Source organism: Periplaneta americana, chromosome 17, assembly GCF_040183065.1.
Source record: "Periplaneta americana isolate PAMFEO1 chromosome 17, P.americana_PAMFEO1_priV1, whole genome shotgun sequence".
Classification (NCBI taxonomy): Eukaryota; Metazoa; Arthropoda; class Insecta; order Blattodea; family Blattidae; genus Periplaneta; species Periplaneta americana.
Window position 1 is genome coordinate 67,683,506 of NC_091133.1, and position 25,116 is coordinate 67,708,621.

At 35.5% G+C, this 25,116-nt stretch overlaps 2 protein-coding genes across 8 annotated transcripts in view; one reads left to right on the plus strand and one right to left on the minus strand.

Moving 5' to 3' along the window:
* Positions 1 to 25,116, minus strand: part of LOC138693158 (lachesin-like) — a 1,789,721-nt gene that overhangs the window by 208,540 nt on the left and 1,556,065 nt on the right. The gene's annotated exons all lie outside the window — the stretch shown is intronic.
* Positions 3,434 to 24,673, plus strand: LOC138693069 (UDP-glycosyltransferase UGT5-like). Of its 4 annotated transcripts, none has more exons than XM_069816643.1 (5): positions 4,411 to 4,529; positions 7,885 to 8,979; positions 14,776 to 14,998; positions 16,491 to 16,710; positions 18,472 to 24,673. In XM_069816643.1, the coding sequence occupies exons 2-5, from the start codon at positions 8,164 to 8,166 to the stop codon at positions 18,776 to 18,778; spliced, it is 1,566 nt and encodes a 521-aa protein (XP_069672744.1). In that variant the 5' UTR covers positions 4,411 to 4,529; positions 7,885 to 8,163; the 3' UTR covers positions 18,779 to 24,673. The 4 variants fall into 4 exon arrangements, with proteins under 4 accessions (XP_069672746.1, XP_069672744.1, XP_069672745.1 ...); XM_069816642.1 differs by having other exon boundaries at positions 4,419 to 4,650; XM_069816645.1 differs by lacking the exons at positions 4,411 to 4,529; positions 7,885 to 8,979 and adding an exon at positions 3,434 to 3,481.

Genomic DNA, 25,116 nt, shown 5'->3' on the forward strand with positions numbered 1-25,116 from the left:
TGAACAAATGTATTTATGCAGTAAATGGCATTCGAACTCACAACCATCATATTCACAAAATGTTATTTACTCACCCCAGGTATTACTCCATAATCATTGAAGAAGGCCCCAAAACCTTTCGTTCTTTCCAATATCAGGGCCTTTAACTTGTGTTTTTTGCCCTGGCTACGAGAGGGCTCATCTTATATGTCGTCAATTCCGAGAAGCGTGACCACATAGTTCGTAAGAGACTACCCAGAGTACATCTCACATGCACAGAGGATCTTCATTTCATTCTGAATGAATGAATGAATGAATGAATGAATGAATGAATGAATGAATGAATGAATGAATGAATGAATGAATGAATATGGGTAGATGAATGAATGAGTGGGTGGGTGGGTGGTTGAGTGGATGAATGAATGAATGAATGAATGAATGAATGAATGAATGAATGAATACTTGAATGAATACTTGAATGAATGAATGATTGAATTAATTAATTAATGATGGAGAGTTGTTGGGGTGGGCTGTTGTAAATTCTGCACAGTCAGGGTATGGTCCGATTAATATGTGTGAATTGCTACACAAGTCAGGACACAACTAAAATGTGGTGCTTTGTTAAATTCCTGCACGATCAGGGTAAACACAAAACAACTTTAAATTTCTGCACTAAATAAAATTTTCCCTTTCGTGTTATCCAGGCAGCCAAATAATTTCGATGGTGTGGCTAAGAATTTTATCTTGTAACTTCAAAAATTATATGTGATCATTTCTTGCATTTACATTTTGTCTATTTGATTCATCGTCACCTATTTAACAGTGAATTCTGTTTTTGTATGGAACTGCTTTAGTATAATGAAATTCGACTTTTTGAATAATTCTCGTACATTTTTTTCAGATTTATTTCAGTTTATTGTGCAAATTAGTTCTCTTCTTGACTGAATTCCTAACCGGGCACTGTGGATTTTAATGTGTGCATCTGTCTGTAGTGACTTCAGAACTTCCAGAAAGTTAAGAATAGGTGGATGGTGATGTTAAAAGTTGGAGTTGAGGGACAAATGAAAAGTTTCACAGATAACAATGGTATTAAAAATTATAGTATAGGAACTTTATACATCACCTTTAAGAGAAACTCCGACCTGTGTAGCAATTTACACATCCAATGGGGTACATAACCTGATAGTGAAGGAACTTATGTACAATATTGTGTGATGTCACAGGGGACCCGGAGTACCTCGAGACAACTACTGTATTGTATTGCCTGGGCGACGGGCTTGTCCAACACACTTCATAAATTTAAAGTGGATCGTGATAAGAACTCGGGCCCACTGGCTTACAAGCCTTCCTGCAAGATAAAATTTGCGCACATGAACCTCTGAGACTATCACGAACGACGTTTATTTAATATGCGGATGCTTTTTATTTATTTTTCTAGAAGGGATGCTAGACTTTTCAAATGTCTAACACAGAATGGTAAGAAGTGGAGCTGAAAGGTTTTGAGGTCGTGGTACTAATTGGGCGTCCCACATAATGGAAGATCCTGAGACCCAATTCCTGGTGCATATTGTCACAAACCAACCAGCTGCAGGCCGATGACGTTATGAGCGAAAGTGTTTGTATATAATTTGTGTAGTTGCGGAGCAGAGTACAGTAGACAATCTGGTGGTTACAAGAAGCGGTAATTATTGCCGTCGATAGGTGTGGAGAAAATTCTATACCAATTCATTTTAACCTGTCGGCAAACTTACTAATTGGCCCATGGGTTGTATCTCACTTGGGGCACAGATATTTGTACACTTTCAATCTAACATTTTAGGGAATTTTAGGTTATAATCTTGAATTTAACGCGTACATGAAACATTAAAAAGAAATGTGTAAGTCGAAATGTTTTGTGAATTTTTTTATATCTTAATAATTTAATATATTTATTAATGTAACTCGATGTAGTACGAATTCAACCTTCTGGAAGTCCCGTAGTGTGTTCGCAATAAAGATACGAGGAGAAGATAATGAAATTTGAATTTTTCCCCTAATCGATGCAAAATTTTCAGTTTTGGTATATAGAAATATCATGGTTGTAACAATTTAAATTCGAGATTAGGTTTTGAAAAAGAATGGGACCCATATTTTTCAATAAAAATAGGCAAGAATAATTCACTAAAGTGAATATATTGGAGTCATTTTTAAAGATAAATTCTAAATTTATACGACATTTTACACTTAAACGCATGTTCCTTAAAATGACTTGAGCGCAACATTGATATTGATTTTAACAATTTTAAAATAAGAAACTATAGCTTAAAATGAATTTTGGAGCTACTTCTGTACAAATACAGCGACATAATTTCCAAATGCAAAAAAATAACAAATTTGTATTAGGGCCTATAGCATACACCTAATAGCATACACATAGCATTAATGGTTCCAAAGACATATAACGTCTGTATGGAATAAAGGAGAGACTTAAAGTTACTGGGAATTGGTAAGCTTTAGAAATGACGTCACAGCAGTTGACAAGGCTATAAGGACATATTAATTTTTATGTGATGTATTTTTCACATATCAAAAATTATTTTAAATGGAAAAAAATCATTGAAGTTACGGGAAACTGCAATCCAAGTTTAGTATCATTTAAAAGCATTGTGCACTAATGCTTTAAAAATGGCGTCACTGAGGTTAACCAGGGCCAAAAAGGTGCATTAAATTTTATGTAATGTGTTATTCACATTGAAAAGTATACTAGACTGAACTGCGCCCGAGCACGAGCTTCTGTTCTTTCGGGCTGCAATGCCTAATGTAGAGCAAACCTTGTGTATTAGATAAATAAATTTGAAATTTGAAATGAAGGACATAAAAATTTACTGCTTTGTCATCATATTTAACCATTCAAAGTTTACTGTAAATTAAGAAAATGAAAATTTACTTGTTTTTCACCATAGCTAATCATTCAAAGTGCACTTTAAATGAAGAAAATTAAAATTTACTTGTTTTTCATTGTATTTAATCATTCAAAGTGCACTTTAAATGAAGAAAATTAAAATTGACTTGTTTTTCACCATATTTAATCATTCTAAGTGTGCTTTAAATGAAGAAAATGAAAATTTACTTGCTTTTCATCATTTTTAATCATTCGAAGTGTACTTTAAATGAAGAAAATGAAAATTTACTTGTTTTTCACTATATTTAATCATTCAAAATGTACTTTAAATGAAAGAAATGAAAATTTATTGATTTTTCGCCATATTTAACCATCTTCCCCTCTTAAGTCGAGACATTCTCAACAAGATTTTTCCATGAACTGGAAGTCGCAGAAACAATTTTCCCCGGACATTTTTTATTTTTCCACTGTTTGGCCCCACACTTATAACTACAAGAATCGTCCGATAGAGGGTCGTGTCGTCACCCGATATAATGCGCTACTTTCCGACAGATGGCTGGTCAGTCGTGAATGGTGACATGATTAGAGACCGTATTCTGTCCCTGGGCGTACGGAGATAAGGTTAGTTGTTCATACTGTCCGTTACTCAGGAGAAGACGAGCGGAAAGAATGTGACCTTCTTGACTATCGCTGTTGATTATTATAAACATCGCTCAGATAAGCATCCCAGTAGCCAGGTTATTACTCGTGCAGGAAACATGAGTAACAATGCGTATGGAAATTTAAGCTAATTTGAACAGAAGGAGACCTAATGTTTCCGCTTACTGCAGTACAAATATTGCACGTGTTGTCGTACGTTATCTGTTCACATCCCTTCCTCCTCAGTCCGCTCTCGTCTTCTCCTGAGTCACCGACAGTAGGTTATATTGGCGTGACGTCATGTTTGGCGTGTGGCATTCTACTACCTATCAGGGAACACTTGCATCTTATTGGTGCTGCAGCCGTATTCATAATTCACAACTTCGAAAAATGCTGAAAATGCATTCCAGTGATAAAGACCGATACTACGATGACCTTTCCTAAAATTTAAATTATTTGTTCATTTATTTATTGTCAACGGAAACAATCCACCTTGAAAGTGGCCCCATTTCAGAAGTGCAATTTTGCAAACAGTCAAACTAGTATGATCGAGAAATGACATAACGGACTATAAATGGAAATGCATCAAGTAAACGTTCTTAAAAGATGAACAAAAGGAGAATCAGAATTAAGAAATTTATAACTAAGTATGTGTTACTTTCTTCTTTACGAAGAATCAAAGTATAAAATTAAGCATTACGTAGTAGATAAAAGTATTAAGTTGTTAAATAAGGTATAAGGTATTGTAACGTGTATAGATACAACGGGATTAATTATTGTTATTTGAATAACAGACGAACGGTAAGGTCAATATAGTTTATCAATGTGAGAATCTTGTTAGCTATTGTTCAAGAAGACAGATTCATGAATATTTAAGCTCTTGTAATTCAAGTCATTGTACTTCAGAAAGAAGCACAGCGTTGCAAATTAGTCAGTGTTGAGACGATCACGAAAAATACGGTAGCAGTTCACTTCGCAAACACTCGAGACAATCTGTTACAATCGATAAAGTGATTTTTTTAATTACAGTGTAAGTGGTGACAGTGCACGTGTCGAAGTGCTTTCGTTTACATTTTTTTACACACTTACTGCAGTTGCTTTCCTCCCAGTTTATTTTATTAATTACAGGTTTAAGATTAAAGTGATAAAAGGTAAAACTCTATTGAAATGAGGTTAGAACAACGTCGGGGTCTTGAGACAACACAGCATATTTAATTCTGAGTTGATAGAGTTCTGAACGAACTAATATTGCTTCCTTCCATTCAGAGTCGAAGTTTCAACAAAACCGTTGTGTAAACAATGTACATTTTCATAGATCTATCTTTTATCTTTATAACTTCGATGGATTTTACCTTGAACTTTCGTTCGCAATCATCAAACACGATATTAGATAATATACTGTAAGAATGTCGTAACAAAAAACAAACTTTAGGTTCAGATTCAGTCACAAGACATCACATAACACAAGAGAAGAATATTCTTATCATAGGCTGGATCAGATTACGTGACCCTCCTTTGTACACGACACAAAAACAGCATTTATCAATCAACATTGTAATTGAAGGGTTTAGAGCCATAGTGGGCCAAGCGCCATTTATTAAAAACGGAGAAAGCAAGGGTTAAAGTTAAGTGAATACCATAATTTAATGAAGAATGAGATATAATTTAGTTTTAATATGCACACTTTACATTTTTTGCTATATGTTTCATTGAATTATGGTGAGCACTTAATTTTAACCTTTGTTTTCTCCGTTTTTAATGTATGGCGCTTGGCCCACTATGGCTCTGATCCCTTCAATTCTAGATGGTATTTGGCACTACAGACGAGGTGTCGTACAAACCTGGATCGTCACAGCATGTAGTTACACTGTATTATTAGCGACCGTAATTTTTGGTAAGAGCGAAATTTTTCATAGTTCCTTTCTTTGTTACGTTTTTGGCCCTTCTGTATACGGTATCTAAAAGACTATATTTAAACAAAAAAAAGTTATGAAATAACGCAAAATTTGGAAATGTCAATAACCACGAAATATAACCCCGCTATGGAAAAAACTATTAAATACACACCAAAATTACATTCAATGTCGTTTAAAAAACACGGCTGAGACTTTTGTTTCAGTTAATTTGTCAATAGTTTAGTAGGCCTAAAACCGAAAGTGCTATAATAATTTTCTCTACGGATATTGTTTACACTCATTCTTACTATCGCTATGGCGACCGATCGAAAAAAAAACATCGATATCTGTACTCGACTTGTAACATACAACATCCTTCAGTGTTTTCTACAGTATGTTACGCAACGGAGGCTATAATATTTTGATGAGAAAAGGCTTTGTAGGGACTAGTGAAAGGCCACATTGAATTTGGTGTGAATTTTTTTGCAGACAGAGTGATTCCCTATATCTAATATGGACACTGAATTGTTTTTTCTGAACCAACGCAAGCGAGGTGCGAGGCCATCCGGACTACACGAGAAATAATGAGTGGTTTCTATAGCTGCGAGGTGTGAGGTCTGCTCAATCTCTCGTCTAGTCCGGATTTGTGCGAGGCGGGCCTCGCATCTCGCATGCGTCGCGCCTCGGTTCAGAAAAAGCAAAGTTTCAAAGAGACTTTTCTGTATACATGAAATTTGTCACTAACTGTCGCACAGATCTTCGAAAAATGTAGAAACCATGCATAGTTTATATTTTGGTGATGTTGATATGCTGATACGTGTAAGAAAAGGAATTTAAAAATTGTACATTAAACATAACATAATACAATTAATTGGTAACTTATTTCATGAAATATCCACCGAATTGACAAGTTATTTCACGAAATAACTACAGACATAGTGGCAGATTTTAACACCAAATCAGTCATTTTATTTCACCAAAAAATACGGTCTCTTGTCCAAAACTTCCCTGACATATAGACCTAAACGTTACTTAGGAGAACAGCTATGACCTTCAGAGCGTTGTAAACGAAATGCTTATGTTATAGGCTACTTCCTTCTACATAGTCTCTTAAAGATCATGTCAAACAGTTTACTAAATTTATGATTTATAATTCATTATATTTTCGTCCTATTAGCCATCGGCGTAGCTCCAGCAGTAGTGCATTTCCCTGCTGATCCGAAGCTGTGCGCTAGGGCGTGAGTTCCATACCCGCTTTGGTTCATTACCTGGTTGAGTTTTTCTTTTTTGAAAATTTATGATAGATGGAACAACAATGGGCAAAGATCTTTAACCCTCACGGAGCTATACGACCAACGAGATTGTTTACTTGCGGTCACTTTTAAAACCTCAAAATCCCAATTATTACGTAACTTTTATGGCAGTCCGGATTGATTAACGAGGTTTTAATGTATTTTTCGCATCACAATCTCATAGCATTCCTTTCACGTCATCAGCCTGACAACACGCTAAAGATGAGGTTGCTATCTATGTTTCAACGAGATAAATAATTTTCCTCTTTAGTTCTGAGCTCCCTAAGGCGACTTAAATAGGCTATGTGCAGTGTCATCAACAATCTGCGATCTCTCTATTAAAACATTTCTTTGTTCTGACATTCCGCTATGTAAACCCAATTTTATGTATTATCCTCCTTTGACATGGTTTTTCACAAGCAAAATTTATTTTTTTATCTTATCACTGGAGCAGTTTCTTACATTAAAAAACAAATTCTTTCAATATGAAATTCAATTACAATTCTTTTTATTACATACATACTCGTAATTCACCTGGTTAACTTTTTCCCTAGCTTGGTTATGAATATTTTTTCTTCTATGAAGACTTGGTTTTTCTGAACCGACGCGTGCGAGTTGCAAGGTGCGAGGCCCGCTTCGCACAAATCGGACTTCACGAGAGATAGTGAGTGATTTCTATAGCTGTGAGGTGCGAGGTCTGCGTACCTCGCAGTTATAGAAACCACTCACTATCTTTCGTGTAGTCCGGATTTGTGCGAGGCGGGCCTTGCACCTCGCAACTCGCATGCGTCGCGGTTCAGAAAAACCAAGGCTTTACGACTGTAGCCGTTACTGAACGTCACTATTTTACTGTACACAACATGTCATACAGTACTTCAGGATGATGTTTACCGATCTGAAATCAGAGTGCTCATCGCCACGTGTTGGCCTTATCTCATTCGGGAAGGCTCGTGAAGATCACAGTCAATCCCATCAGCAGGCTACAATAGTACACATATTATGTAAGACTGGATTCCCTCAAGCACTGTTAGCAAAGCGCTGGGCTACCACCTTAGACGAAAAGTACAGTAACACTATTTTGACAAACACATCCATACATATCCTAGGCAGAATTCGATTTTATGACCCGGAAATTCTTTTAAACTCTTAATTGTGTTTGATATCAAGATCCTTTTGGAATGTTTAATCTTGACATTAGACGAATCCAGAGTGTGAATCCTATAACGTGGGGTCAGCGCGAGCCGGGATTCTATTTAACACATCAACAGTGAACAAACGTGCATCTTCTACAATCTACGAGGATTCGAACCAATGAACTTGCTTCAAAACTGTACAGGAACTTGGAATTAACCTATGCAGAAACTTTGTGTATTTCGGAATTAAATTGTGGACTGCATGGCGCACAGTTTGTATCAGACCAGCGTTATTTGAAGATAAATAGTTTGAACATTAGAACTTGTAATAGTGTTCTATTAGAATGAAGTTTCAACTGTTTGTTTTAGTAACGTTTGTCTGCATATTGCAGCGGAATCATGCGGCAAGGATTCTCGCCGTAATACCATTCAGAGTCGACAGCCACTTCCCTATTTTCGAAAGGCTGTTAAAGGGTCTGGCAGCCAGAGGCCACCAAGTCGTTGCGGTTAGCCATTATCCACAGAAGTTCCCAGTAGCCAACTATACGGACATAAGCATCGTGGGTTCCTTGCCAGACACAAAGGATAATATCACTTTCGATTTACTCAGATATATGAACAGTGGATTCTTTGCGAATTTTTTTCTTAAATATGCAACTTCTTCGTGTGAATCAGTCTACAAACATCCAAACATACAAAAACTTCTTTCAGCTGAAATAAAATTTGATTTAATAATCAACGAAGTATGGGGAAGCGATTGCTTCCTAGGTCTTGTACATAAACTGCAAGTTCCTCATATAGGTATTATATCTAGTGTTTCGTATCCCTGGTCAAATGATAGGATAGGCAACCCTGACAATCCAGCCTACATTCCAAATTTCTTCGTACCCTACAGCGATAAAATGAGTTTTCCACAACGCATACTTAATTTGTTATACAATGAGGGAATCAAGTGGCTCTATTACTATTTATCCGAGCTACCAATGCAGAGACTGGCTAACCAATATTTCGGAGATGTACCACTCCTATCAGAGATTGCAAGAAATACGAGTTTGTTACTCGTGAATAGTTATTTTAGTCTCCATCATCCGAGGCCAACAGTGCCGGCATTTGTGGAAATTGCAGGCCTGCATATACAAGAAGCCAAGCAATTACCACAGGTAAGCTAAAATAACACTAGCAGTAGCGGTAATAATAATAATAATAATAATAATAATAATAATAATAATAATACTTACAAATGGCTTTTAGAGAACCCCGAGGTTTATTGCCGCTCTCACATAAGCCCGCCATCGGTACCTATCCTGATAAAGAATAATCCAGTCCCTACCATCATAAACCAACTCCGTCAAATCCATTTTAATATTACCTCCGATTTACATCTCGGTTTCCCCAAAGATCTTTTTCCCTCAAGTATCCCAACTAATACTCTATAGTACGCATTTCTGGATTCACCCATACGTGTTACATGCCCTGCCCATCTCAAACGTCTGGATTTAATGATCCTAATTATGTTAGATGAAGAATACAATGCGTGCAGTTCTGTGTTGTGTAACTTTTTCCATTCTCCTGTACAATAATAATAATAATAATAATAATAATAATAATAATAATAATAATAATAATAATAATAATAATAATTCCGTATTTACTCAAAGGTAAGATCTTTCCACATACAAAACCCTTTCATATGGTGCCACTGAGAGGTGTTTCTTAGCAGCTACCGTTAGCAAAACAATTCGAAAAATCGAAAAATCGAAAGTGAATTGGCAGGACAGATTTAAAAGGTACGCAAAAGCGTCCTTGCAAGGGGTTGGGGGCTGTACAAAACTAAATATGTGAGCTCCAAGCCTGTTGGCCACTAGTCTCACTCCGGGTTACGCTGCTCCACTGAAGGAGCTCTAGAAAATTTTGAAGGGGATGCCGAAATTGGACGTAACCTCTTAGGTACCACATAGCAAGCAAAACAATTACTTAAATGCAAACATTTATACTGTTTTCGTTGTAAGAAAAATCCTAATGTAAACACAAGCACGTTGCTGTCATACCCGTGATTGGCTCCCAGTCAAAATACTCATAGGACGCAAGAAAATATAGTTCCGTATTTGGAAACCATAATCTTGTATTATTTGAAAATAAAACATTGAATTGTTGTTAAATACAATGAAACATATAACTTGACTCATATGTAAAACGCTATGTAATAGAAAAGCTACTTATATATTTCGTTAATTACTATTAACGCGGAATAATACGAAAAGTAACACCGCGGTAGTCAGTTCTTGTAACAAGCTGGCGTAATTTTAGCTCGTAGTTATTCACGTAAGCACGTGGTACTGTAGTATGGCTTCTGCATCCTGGAAGGAATAACTCCTTTGTCCGGCAGCGATTGACCTTACACATAAGTTTAAAATAATTAAATTACAGTAATTATAAATTAAAATTTTTCTAAGCAAAGTAATGCATATTAAGACAGTTAGGTCTACTTGATGAGTAACGGGAAATGTATAACATGTAACAGAATGTACAACAGTGGGCGGGATCATGTACTTAGAATCTATGGCGCCAATCTTTGGCCAATGAAGCCTCACTTCAGTCACGTGCTATTGTTTACATTAGCATTTTTCTCACAGCGAAAAGATTATACATCTGAAGTGCAACCATGCCACCAGCTAATAGGGAATTATGAAGAAGGGACACAGAGCGAATTTTCTTTTTCTGTTTTTCTGTGCGCATGCGTTCCGTTAGCGTGTAATTCCACTCTCGAACGCTGGAGTTTAATGTAATCAAGCACCCGCGAACGACATAACAATCCTTATCGCTGGTAAGTGTGCTAAAAAGTATTTCTGCTGTCGATTCCTGGTGCGATATAAGCGCCAAGTTTAGAGAAAAAGGCAGAACGTATGTTGATGCATACACAGCTGGTTTGAAGGTCATTGAAATAAGTCACTGCTACATCAAAGATACCAACACGCAGTATCGATACACTATGCGCTGGTGCAACGTGGTGGTTGGCGACCAAATCTCGCCACCAGTGCAGTGGCTCAGTAACACTACCATCTTCAGCTCTCAAAGCACTGTAGCTGTTCACGTAAATCTATAAATGAAGCTAAAGAGTCGTGCTAATCGACGGCGCGTTTGAGCTCCACAGCATCACCACTCGGAAGTGCTATAATAAATGTGTGTGTGAATTGGCATGAACAGCTATCTTGATTTTCAGAAAGAATATATAAAAATGCACATTATTCTCATATTGTATATTCCTATTCTCAAGTAGCTATCCATGGAAAGATTAAGACTCTTGATGCAACATTTACCATCTATTTTCATTTTGACAGGTGGTGTTGACCGATAAGCAGAAGTGCAATGAGTATAGGATAAGTGGGACCGTCTATTATATGATAAGCAAATAGACGGTCCCATTTATCCTATACTCATTTACAATCTAGCTATTTCCGACACAATCATCGATAAGTATCAGGAATAAAAATTGCCATGCTTTCATTGTTGGATCAAACAAGAACCGTAGACATTATTATTATTATTATTATTATTATTATTATTACTATTATTATTATTATTATTATTATTATTATTATACACACAAATATTTACCTGCGTACATAATAATTGACTAATTGAGGCATTGACATGGGAAAGGTCGTAACTGCCAAAAATTCAAATTTTTAGGTTTTTCATTGAGAAGGTCGTAAATGGCCATGCCAATGGCACAGAGAAGGTAGTATGTCCGTATGTAATGAAACGAAGTTGGAAACGTAGTCACTAGATGTTGTAAGTTGTATATGCACAGCTGTTGGCGCGGAGAAGGTAGTAACTCCTTTTACAACATCAGAGTGTGTTCGACAATTAATATGGGCTGATAACTGTGCAGGGCAGAATAAGAATCGGATGATTCTAATGGTCCTGATTTAATTTACATTATTGCCAAGAAACATTTTGATTCAGTGGACTTGAAACTCCTGGTTTCAGAACATTCCTACATGCCATGTGATAGGGAATTTGGCATCATAGAGAAAAGAAAAAAAAAAAGTCCCAAGACCATGGTCCCAGAAGAGGTAAGGCCTAATAATGTAATAATGAAGGATGAGGATTTCTTCGACTTTTCTGCAGAATGTGACAAGTTTTTGAATACAACTCCTATCAAAATCAGCACCCTCAACTGGATTAGACTCTGAAGAGATGATTTTCCTCTAATAAAAACAAGACAGTCATTTAATGACCTTGAAATGTGGACAGAACATAGGATTTTTAAGAAAGGACAGTCATTAACGTCAATCACTAAGTTGCAGTGCTTGCAACGCCTTGAAAGAAGACCAGTCGTCCCTGATGCCAAAAAGAGAGACTTGTTATCTATGTTAGACTTCCTCGATGAAAAGTATCATGCATTTTACCGAAAAATTTGTGCATAATATATAAATAACGTTAATTCTCAGTTTGGCTAAGGAGTGATTTCAATGTTGTATTTTCATAAAATAGGATTTCACAGATAAATCTGTGCCAGACTTTTCAAATTTCATATGTAACACAAACATAAGTGTATGCCTTTCATTGAAAGCAGTTTCTGTAATAATGTAAGTGAGAAAGTGTTCATAAATTTGTTTTTTGCTTCTCCTGAAAAATTTTGTTTTTGGCAGTTATTACCTTTCCCATGTCAGCGCCTCAATTCATAATAATTGCGATTACTATTTTGAAACCAAATCCAAAACCACTTCAGCTGTAATAATCTCTTTCCCATATACAGATGAAATAAATGACGAATGTAATGAAAATGCAATTTCTTGTGTAGTAGAAATAGAATCAATGGCATTACATTATTCTAGCACGAAAGCAATCCTTTCCACTTCAGATAACATCCAGATGACATTTAACATTTATTATTTCTGCTTTGAAGTTATGCGCCATTTATCTTTACAGTGCATGAGTAACAGGTGTTAATTTATGAAAATCTTTCATAACATTTTTCTTCTGTATTTCTTTCCAACTGGTCACGCCACCATTTTCTAGACACAAGTACAATTTATCTTTCAGCACTTGTACTCGAGGAAAACAATCCTAATATCAGACCCTGAGTGAATGCTGACACATACAGTAGCGAACTCACTACCTTCTACAATAATTCACGATAAAATACGATGCATATTAGAACGGGGAAGCATTGCTTACTGTAATAGTCAATGCACTGTCGAAAATTTATTCTTCCGTTGTCAAAGAGAGAAAAAAGTAATTGCGAATTACTGATATTGAGAAAGCGATGTAGCTTGTAATATTTTAATTTAAAAAAATGTATATAACAATCACATTTGGAATGCTGACTAAAAAGTGTGGACAGAGAAAGGAGGGAGAAGAGATAAAAGTATTCTGTTTTATTCTGACAGGGTGCACGCTGCTGACCGTCTTATCCACTTTAATTATTCGCTTATTTGTTTACAAATTTTTTATTTTTTATACTTCATTTTTGTCTATTTATTTATTTACGCAATTATTATTATTATTATTAACACATTTTTCATTCATTTTCTCATTCACTCACTTAATAATATTTTCATTCATTCATACGCTCATTCATTCATTTTCCATGCATTCATTCATTTGTTTATGTATTTATTTATTTATCTATTTATTTAGTTATATATTAATTAATTCATTCATTCAACCTCCATCCGTTTATCGATTGATCGATCCATCATTCATTCATTCATTCATACGCTCATTCATTCATTTTCCATGCATTCATTCATTTGTTTATGTATTTAGTTCTTTATCAATTTATTTAGTTATATATTAATTAATTAATTCATTCATTCATTCATTCATTCATTCAACCTCCATCCGTTTGTCGATTGATCGATCGATTTATTTATTTGTATAGTTATATATTTACTTATTCATTCATTCATTCATTTATTCATTCATTCATTCATTCATTCATTCATTCAACCTCCATCTGTTTATAGATTGATCGATCCATTTATTTATTTGTTTATTTGAAAACTCTGCTTATAGTCGCGGTCTAAACAAAAAATATCTCGAATTGGAATCAGAATTATAATATTAATTGTTCTTATAGACATTATATTAGTACTTAATAGGTTCCTCTAATTGAAAGAAATGTAAATGTTATTTTTTTATTATTCCATATTCTGAAATATATACACATGGAATACAATTCTTAAAATTTTGTTTCGTAAACTATAAAATGATTGGAGATGAGTTTAAGTTTTACATAATACTTTGAATGAATTATATCCCATAGATATTAACCATGATATGATAAAACCTAATTAAATTATGAGCAGGCCTACATACACTTGAAAATTCAGAAGATTTATTTTCCTTTATCGCTAGTGGCAGTACATTAAAGGCCCATTCACAATGAAAATTAAACATAACCGTAACATAAACACAGAAGTTTGCGCCCAGGCTACCAAATGGGATCATTCACAATGATTCGCATAAGCATTGACATAAACATTACCGTAAGACGTTAACATGAAAGTTTGCAAATTCCAAACTTTCATGCTTATGCTTACGTGATTTGCAAACAGCACAATCGTGGAGCGCTGAAGTATACGACAGAATATGAGGAAATGGCGTCGTTGTTATGTTTCCATGGTTACCAAGTATGTTTGCGGTTATGTTTATGTTCCCATCGTGAATGATCTTGATTTTACCGTAACGTTTATATTCTTAAATTAACGCTTATGTTATGTTTAATTTTCATTGTGAATGAGCCTTAAAGCATATTTACAACACACATGCACACAAACATATATACTGTATGTATGTATGTATGTATGTATGTATGTATGTATGTATGTATGTATGTATGTATTTGTGGTAATTAACATAATAAATGAAGATACCAATTTTACTACAAGAAAATATTAGTGTTCTCAATTTATGTTTTTTACTCCCACCATAATGTATTTCCACAGGATATAAAGACATACATTGAGGAATCAACGCATGGGGTCATTTACTTTAGCTTCGGAACCATGGTACGTCCTGACACGATGCCACCAGAGATATTAAACGCTTTCCTACAAGCTTTCTACGAGTTACCCCAACGTATCCTGTGGAAATGCAACACCGAAGCCCTACCTGAACTTCCAGACAACGTCAGATGTTACACTTGGCTGCCGCAACGTGATATTCTCAGTGAGTTACACACCAACAAGTAATACAATTTCATTGATAATTATTTATTATAGACCTATGTGTTGTAATGTTGGAAATACTACACAGTACACATGCGCTGGCGAGACCTGACATGTGAGATGTGCGAGAAGGGGGTAGAATGAGCTATGAGAAAGAGTTTTTTTCATGATGGTTAATATTATACGAATCTACCGACGCAGAAGTTCATCTCAGCCTAAAACCTACAGGGTTGTTTCCGATCTCTGATAACGAATTTGAATGACATCATGTGCGTTAGGAATCACAACGCTAGCTAAATTGCGGCGAGAGGTGACAGACCAGTAGTGAGTGATTTCATAATCAGAGTGCACGGTGTATCACAGTAGCAATGCCCAAGAAAATTGAGCCTTTTTGGGAGAGGTATATAACTCTTTCCGATCCCAAGTACAGTTACGTGAAAATCATAGGAGCCTGCAAAAACGTGGTTTCGTCATTTTCAAGAAAGGCATCTTGTATGTACCTAAGAAGACTAGCAAAGCTAGAATGGGATTAATTCCAGAGCGGAAGAAGCAAACAAATCCACTCCCTGTCACAAGTTGCCGCACCCCACGAGATGATACAAATTAATTCCATTCGAGCTTTACCAATCTTATTAAGTACACAAAAGATGCCTTTCTTGGAAATAACGAAACCTCGTTTATTGCAGGTTTCTTTTATTTTCACTTAACTGTACTTGGCATCGGAAAGGATCGTTATGTACTCCTCCCAAAAAAGGCTCGATTTTCTTGGGAATTTCTGCTGTGAGTCGCCGTGCATTCTGACTATGAAATCACCCACTACTGGTCTGTCATCTCGCGCCACAGTTCAGCTGTCGTGTGACTCCTGACGCACATGTCATTCAAATCAGTTACCAGAGATCGGAAACAACCCTGTATCTTCCCTCTTCATACCCGCTGGCATATGATAATGTTACAGGACAGGTCTTACCTCATCTACTTTCCAGCTTAGAGTGAAATATAAGCAGCTTGTCATGGGAAATCTACGAAGAAAAAAATAAGATCAGAGTCGATAAAATATGAACAAAAAAATACAATTTAAGTAATAAAGTAACACAAATAACGCAAATATGTCACATTAAAAGGGAGTTAAATTTTGGCCGAAAACAAGGACTTGGTATAAAAAGTGCGAAGAAGCAGAGGAGGTCAAGAAAAAGATTTCAGAAATTAATAATAATAATAATAATAATAATAATAATAATAATAATAATAACAACAGTGGTGGCCTTGTGAAATGCATGAGTAGGCCTACGGAAGCAACAAGTTTGTCTGTTTGCAAAATTATAGTCTCTGTATTTCTTTTCCACTGCAATGAGAACGATAACGAGAAAAGTAAGCAGGCTATATTACATTTCATTTTAAACGACCGTAAAATACAAATACTTAAAAATAAACTTTTATCACAACTCAGTATAAGAAGGTACATTTTAAGAATTATAGTTGTTGTTTTTCCACAGACCATCCTAACGTTCGCGTGTTCATAACTCACGGAGGAATGATGGGAACACAAGAGGCCGTATATTCTGGAGTCCCTATGCTAGGAATTCCATTGTTTGCAGACCAGATTTTGAACATCCAAAACGGTGTAAATAAGAAGATAGCGTTGAAGCTGGACATTTCATCTCTCACAAAGGAGGATCTTCTTCAATCTCTGAAATCCTTAATAAATGATCCGAGGTAAGAAATTATTTTAAAATATGAATGATCGTAAATGTCATAACATTTCGGCAAATGTATGAAGTATCCATTGAAAATACTAGATTTGAAATCTCTACGAGCTGATATAAAGTTTGTAGTAGACATATGCTGTGTGTTAGGTAGGATTTCTCGTGGCACTCTCGCTTGTCTTGCAATTACACTAAAATTTTCGATCATCAGTGTATGAGTAACTGCTACGCATTAACTATAGCATATCTTATACAATATGCACAAACTATTTCACGACAAAATTTTTAGGATTTCAAAATTAATAAGGCAGCATCAATAAAATTAAGGGTTCAGAGCCATAGTGGGCCAAGCGCCATTTCTTAAAAACGGAGAAAGCAAGGGTTAAAGTTAAGTAAATACCATAGTTTATTAAAGATTGACATGTCATTTAGTTTTAATGTGCATACTTTATATTACTTGCTTTATGTTTATATTGAATTATGGTAATAACTTCATTTTAACCCTTGTTTTATACGGTTTTAGTAAATGGCGCTTGGCCCACTATGGTACTGAACCCTTCATAATTCATTCATTCATAGTTTTCTGTCCAAGGGCAGGTCTTTCACTGCAAACTCAGCATTATCCACTATTTCATATTTTCTTTCTTCCTCTTAGTCTCCGTATTTGATCCATATAGCTTAATATTGTCTATTACTCGATATCTTCTTCTGACCCGAACTCTTCTCCCGTTCACCATTCCTTCCAGTGCATTCTTCAGTACATAGTTTCTTCTCAACCAGTGACCCAGCCAATTGCTTTTTCTCTTCCTGATCAGTTATAAGATCATTAACAGTATAAAAACAAATATCACGAGGTTTATAATTTTTCAACTATGTGACTCATTTATCGTTATATTTCGGAGTCTTATAAACTAGGCCCAGAAACTTCTCCAACAGACACCACATCCACTCTAATACACTCGGTGGCATTCTTACATATATACATATACAGAGTGTTCCGAAACTATTCGTTCAAAATAATACAGGAGGTAGAGAACATCAAAACAAATATATTTTGTAATGGTACATATGGTCCCTGAAGGCAATTTCTGATCCTAGGGACGATTTACACAGAAGGTAGTTTAGCATGCTAATTACATCAGTGGCATTCACAGGAACTGCTCGAATGCGCGACCATTAGCCTGTATGCACGCAGTACATCGTCGGACCATTGATTGTCGTGTCCGCTCGAAGATACCTGGCATGTCCGCAATGGCATCAGCAGCGACAGTAATTCTAGCGACGAGGTATTCTTCTGTTTCCACAACGGTTTCATACACCAGCTGCTTCATATGCCCCCAGAGGAAGAAATCAAGACACGTGAGGTCAGGTGACCTGGGTGGCCAGGCCACGGGGCCACCTCGGCCGATCCATCGATTCCCAAAGGTGGCTCTCAAATGATTCCTCACAGCAATGCTGAAATGGGCTGGCGCCCCATCGTGCTGAAGTACATACTTTGTCTAATATTCAAAGATACATCCTCAAGCAGTTCCGGCAACACATGACTTCAGAGACCATATATTCCTTATCGAAATATATTTGTTTTCTGTATTAATTTGAACGAATAGTTTCGGAACATTCTGTATATATATATATATATATATATAGAGAGAGAGAGTTATCACAGAATCTTGCAGAGATGAAGTAAATGAGAACTTCTCACCTAAAGAGATAGGACGAAATTCTTTAGGAGTCACTAAATTGTAATTTTATTGTGTTCTGTTGATTGCAGTTACCGCAAGAATTCTAAGGAATTGTCAGTACTGTTCAGAGATCGCCCCCAGTCTGCTCTAGATACGGCAATCTTCTGGACAGAATACGTCATCAGACATCGAGGTGCCCCCCATTTGCGATCAGCTGTAGTTGAACTCCACTGGTACCAGCAATTGTTACTAGATGTAGTTGCAGTGCTAGTTCTAATTTCTTCAATATGTTGCGTGATTATTTATACTATTTTGAAGAAATGTTTTTGTGCCTTTATATTTCGCAAACAGTATGTCCATTTGACAAAGAAAAATCATATAAAGAAAATTAAATAAAGTGTCATACATATGAATAACATAGCCCTAATTAAAGTATCAAGTACAGTATATTCATTTATTTATAGAAATTGTGTACTAAGGAGTCGATCGCGGTGTAAGCGACAGCTAAGGGATGCACTTTACAGTACAAAGCTATGCCCCCAATTCAGAACTCCTTTATATAAGAATTTTAAGTTTCCTCTTCAATACTTTGCCTATATGTCATCTTTTCGTTTATATTTTTCGTCAATCTATGCTTATTTTTCCAATTGGAATAATAATCATTGTTATTTCTATGATTCTTAAATTCTCCATATTACTTACATGATCCCCAATATTTTTTTGGTCTGTTTTAATCCAGGTATTTGGTCTATTTCAACATCATCACCTAATAATACTAATAATGCTGCCTTTAAATTAAAGGTTGTTCAATAGGACACAGAATATTGCAATTTGATAAATACATAAATAATTCAAACAAATATTGCATAGACATTTATATTTACATTTAATTTACTTCAACGTAATGGCAAAACTTTATTAAAATATTATCAGTCAACTTAAAAATTAACATTTTACAAAATATAACACATAAGATTTCTATCCATGTAATTGATTCTTCAATGTATTACCAATTGTTATTGCTATATTCTTAAGAGCGGAATTTGCAATGAGGAATGTTTTACAAAATTCATTACAAAAATTTTTATAGTGCCTGGTACGCAAAAAAATAAACTCAAAACATTTAAGTTTCCTTGAAATTTACATTTATGTTCGAAATAATCTGTGGTAGGTTCATACATTCCTTTCTTTTCCCTCCGTTCACTTCCCAAGATTGTCCAGATCCAGTTTCATATCGTACAGTGCGACCTAAACTTTAATGTAAGCTCCATCGTTCTGACGGTCAGTAGTAATGATATCAATACGTCTAGAACTGCCGTTAGTTGCAATACAAGAAACCTCCTGAAGAACATCAAATTTTGTTGCAAGACGCTTGGTCATTACCTTCCTAAAAGTGGCAAGTACTAGTATATTTCCAAGCGGTGTTCCATGCGAACAAAACCCCAAGACGTGTGCTAATGTTTCAGTCTCAGTACAAAGCCTGCACTGGGTATCATCCTGAGATCTGTCCGGTGTTGCAAGTAACTACATTAATAATCTAGCCAATCATCTTCAACGCATCCTTCCATTCCAAAAGAGATCTCTTGTTTTAACCACTTTCTTTGCAAGAATAAATTCCTGAAATAAGCCAACTTATGGCTGTATCTCTTAAAGTTTTGTTAGTTACTACTACTACTTTCATCTTGCATTTTTACAAAAAAAAAGTCTTGCTTCATATTTTGTGTCTGGCCTGGTTTCTGTGGTGTAAGAAATATTTAGCCTAACAACTGATATGCATATTTTAATTTTTATACAAACCCATTATTATTTATTTCTCCACATTATTTCCCTTAGTTCACCTACTATTCTAGTGATCTTATTTATTTCATGAAATTCTCTCCCTTTTAAACTTGTATTACTTACTTGCTCAGTTATGGCTTTTAAGGAACCCGGAGGTTCACTGCCGCTCTCATATAAGCCCGCTATCGATCACTATCTTGAGAAAGATTAATCCAGTCTCATCATATCCCACATCCCTCAAATCCATTTTAATATTATCCTCCCATCTACGTCTCGGCCTCCCCAAAGCTCCGACCTCACAACTAACACTCTATATGCATTTCTGGATTCGCCCATACGTGTTACATGCTTTGCCCATCTTAAACGTCTGTATTTAATGTTCCTAATTATGTCAGGTGAAGAATAAAATGCATGCAGTTGTGCGTTGTGTAATTTTCTCCACTCTCCTGTAATTTCATCCCTCTTAGCCCCAAATATTTTCCTAAGAACCTTATTCTCAAACACCCTTAATCCCTGTTTCTCTCTCAAAGTGAGAGTCCAAGTTTCATAATCATACAGAACAGCCGGTAATATAACTGTTTTATAAATTCTAACTTTCAGATTTTTTGAGAGTAGACTTGATGACAAAAGCTTTTCAACCGAATAATAACAGGCACTTCTCATATTTATTCTACGTTTAATTTCTTTCCCAGTGTAATTTATATTATTTTGTTAGTATTGCTCCAAGATATTAGAATTTTTCCACCTCTTTAAAGGTTACGTAAATTTCCAATTTTTATATTTCAATTTCGTACAATCATAATCATATACTTTGTCTTTTCGGGATTTACTTCCAAACGAATTTAAACTTGTATAGATAGTAATATTTATGTTGAAGTAGAGTTAGTTATTTAAATTTTTAGTCCATATAACAAAATGTTTATTTCTTTTTTCTTTTTCCAACGAAGTAAGCCCTAGCCTTTTTTTTTTCTGGTTTCGACTTTGTTAATTATTTCGTTCATTATTCAATTAATATCTCATAATAATAGCAAGACTATTAGTACCGATTTTTGTAAACAGGAAACTAATACCACAAACAATTCCAATATACGAATATACTGTACTTCATGTTATGCTATGCAACGAAACCTCATACACAGCAGGCGGATCCTGCACTGCTGTAATTATTGTTCTGGCTGTTTACGTAGGTGCTAAGTCGAAGCTATGTATGCTTCATCGGAATACAACGTAAGTTCCGAATCAACAATTCCAACATGTAGGCCTACCGATTATTAGAACCATCTACAGTAATGTATTCTAGTTTCTGCATTTAGCGGAAGGAACTATAACGGAACACGATCGCACGATTACCGAACTTACAGCACGATAAACATGCGCACCATAACGCCTTCCGCCCGCTGCTGATTATAGGGAATGCCGGACTCAAGTTATACTGGACAGTCTGCTTCTATGGGCTTGTAGTAATAGATTCAATATTCCATTATAGCCTATGTTATTCAGATGCTTCAACCACTAATGTCGTTCATATTTACACGGCATAACTTCTATTTTTAGTTTTTAATTTAAACGTCTATATTGTACCCACAAACTGAAAAATGTGTAATACTGTGTAACATGTTTTTTTAAGTTGTTTATAGGAGCAGCACTTTCTCTTACGTTATTTCTTCAAGCGAAAGACGCTATAATTCAACAACCTTAACATAGTCTTGAAGGTGATAACGTGTAGTTTATATTTACGTTGAAGTTCAGATTTAGGTAGCGATTACGGCTACGGGAAAGCCGAATTGAACTTGGTGGCATCAGAAATACTCAACTTTGCAGATGATGGATTTAAAACCGGACATAATTAACCCATAATATCACGAAAATTAAGTTTCTTATCTTAATCACACATTGTCATCTTAACCTACCTTGTGGTAAGAATGACTAACTATTTCTTTAACTTACTCAAAGCTGCAAATGTGAAATTATGTTTGGCAGGATATCTTTTTATGTATTCATCGTTCGCAGCTGAACTTAAACCTTTAATATCTCCGGAACTATTTCGTTTGGATCAATCAGGTCTGGTTTGAAATCCATTAGCCTATATTTCTGCACCTCAATGAACAAAAATTGTGACTACCTGTAAAGATCACTTTTCTGTAAAAAATTATTCAAAGATATGGTTCAGTTTTCTTATTATAAGAAGAAAAGTGAAAGGTGAAACATTTTTGTAACATCTGGTTTTCTTGCTTTGCTCACATGTTTATAAACAAATATGTTTTACTCTTAGTTAAATAAAAAACAAGGGTAGAAATGAGCTGGATGTCGATTCAGATATGAGAAAAAAGTATGGAAGAGATTAAAAAAGAAAAAAAAAAGGTGTCAGTTTCTCCCATCACACTTAAGTTGAGAAAATGCTCGACATGTTATATTTGTTCACGTATAACAAAGAAGTCAGTAAAATTATTATTTCTTTTCTTAAAAGTCGAGTTTCCAAGAGTTAAAGAGTGTTGAAATACTACCGTAAGAATGGAGATTCTAAAGTATGCTAAAGTTTGTTTAACTTTTTAACTAATTATAAAAAGCGTTAAATCACAGAAAATTATTTACAATTATATATTTAATATTGATGTAGCGCTGTTGGAAAAGTTAGATACGCTAATGAGTCGCGATGAGGCTATTTTCACTCGTGCTGTGCAGTGCAATTTGAAACATAAGTCATAATATCAGAACAAATTATTTTCGCATACATTTGCTCTTTGATATGCTTAAAATGTTACTCAAAGGTTTTTATTGCAATTTGCGGTCTCTTCACACACGCTGGTCATTTTAAAGAGCGGCATAGCAAGGCTCATGCAAATACGGTAACGCTACCCTTTTCAAACGATCCGTCGTTACCCTTCCAGTCAAAGCGATGACTCTCAAAGCTGCGTTTCTGAACGTGTGGTCCGCGAATGCATTCCATTTGCTGCGAAGCAAAACGATTTTATAATATCTGCACTCCCATGTTCCTTAAATACGAGAAAAATGAAGATCGTAATTTCATATTTACAGATGACCGTAATGTACACAAAAGTTTAAGACGAAATTTTTATCACAATAATAATAATAATAATGATAATAATAATAATAATAATAATAATAATAACAATCATATATGGAGGGTTAGCTGCGACTATATTGAATAAGCAGTCGTGGACAATCGATAAGGGGTGGTCTTCCAGTTTGAGGATTGGACGAAGGTCTAACAACCCATCACCGTAAAAAACATCTTGTTACGAAACCACACAATAAGAGTATGGGCGAATTCAGAAATGCATATAGAGTGTTAGTCGGGAGGCAGGAGGAGAAAAGATCTTTGGTGAGGCCGAGACGTAGATGAAAGGATAATATTAAAATGGATTTGAGAGAAGTGGGATATGATGATAGACACTGGATTAATCTTGCTCAGGATAGAGACCGATGGCGGGCTTATGTGAGGGCAGCAATGAACCTCCGGGTTCTTTAAAAGCCGTAAGTAAGTAATAATAATAATAATAATAATAATAATAATAATAATAATAATAATAATAACAACAATGAGCTCAAACATAAGCACGTCCAGCTACAAATTCAGTGAATCTATACTTCGTTCCATAATATCTGACAGGAGATGTAAACATTGCCGGCAGAGGATGAGAGACGTATAATTGCTATTGAACCAATGTCAGAGATCTCATTCCACGCTTGACTTGAAGTTGTGCTGTCTACCCCCTCCCAACTTCAAGACAAGCTTGTAATGAGACTTCTGCCATTGGTTGAATCGCAATTATTTTTCTTTTCTCCTCTGTCGACAATGTTCACCTCTTCTGTCAGAATTATGGAACGAAGTATAGATTCTATTTCGTGCAAGAATTCAGAGATATTTGTAGACCAGGTCTGCACAAACGGCGGGAGAGCCGTCTAAGAGCTCGCCGGAAAGGTACGTCGGAATGACGTAGCCCTGCTATAGGTAGAGGATAGTCCACGCAGCTATTTAGTGTAGTGTGTATTATCAGTAGCTATTTCATTTTGCCTATCTACGGCTACATAATGGAGGAATCTAAAAGACGGAAAAGTGATCATCAGGCAAATTCTTTCAATATTGCATGGGAAAACAAAACAAATTCTGTACACTGCGTCTTTCCCGAGCTATGATCATTTTACTAGCGCGTGACCGCAACGTTGTCTCGCTACCCTCATTACTGCTACAGCGATGACTCATCGCTCGAACCACGCTCATCCCTACCTACTCTAAAGTGCAATTTATTTTATTTGGATACCTCTGTTAGTTACAGTAGGAGTTTATAATGTTGTCAAATTCCACTGCACATTAAATGAATGTGGTTGCCTATACGCAATGCGAACAAGGACATATTCTACTCTATCTTAAACTCAAATTATGTGGATCTTGTTCCTGTCCACATCTCAAATTATTGTACTCAATTATGCTAGCAGCTTGGCCACGAAATCCAATAATCTTGACTCAGTAATACGATGTAAGAGTAATGGAACGGAGAAAAATTCTCTCCGGCGCCGGGATTTGAACCCGGGTTTTCTGCTCTACGTGCTGATGCTTTAGTGGATAAAGCATCAGCACGTAGAGCTGAAAACCCGGGTTCAAATCCCGGCGCCGGAGAGAATTTTTCTCCGTTCCATTACTCTTACATCGTATGATGACGCAGAATATCTGCATGGAAAGATCATATGTACTTCGGTACATTAAAATAATATATTTGACTGAGTAATGTTGGTTCATTATCATTACAGGAACAAGACTGAAGTGAAGTAAAGGACACAGTTTTTCAAATAGATTATTATTATTATTATTATTATTATTATTATTATTACTATTATTTATTATTATTATTATTAATAAAAATAATTACTATCATTAGCCTATAATCACATGCGATTTTCCTCCTCTTATCCTTCTATTATTTAGTAAATGTGAT

Coding starts and splice junctions, on each gene's coding strand:
- LOC138693069 (XM_069816643.1), top strand. CDS start 8,164: ATGAAGTTTCAACTGTTTGTTTTAGTAACGTTTGTCTGCATATTGCAG. Junction 14,999..16,490: donor GCCGCAACGTGATATTCTCA/GTGAGTTACACA, acceptor GTTTTTCCACAG/ACCATCCTAACGTTCGCGTG. Junction 16,711..18,471: donor TCCTTAATAAATGATCCGAG/GTAAGAAATTAT, acceptor TGTTGATTGCAG/TTACCGCAAGAATTCTAAGG.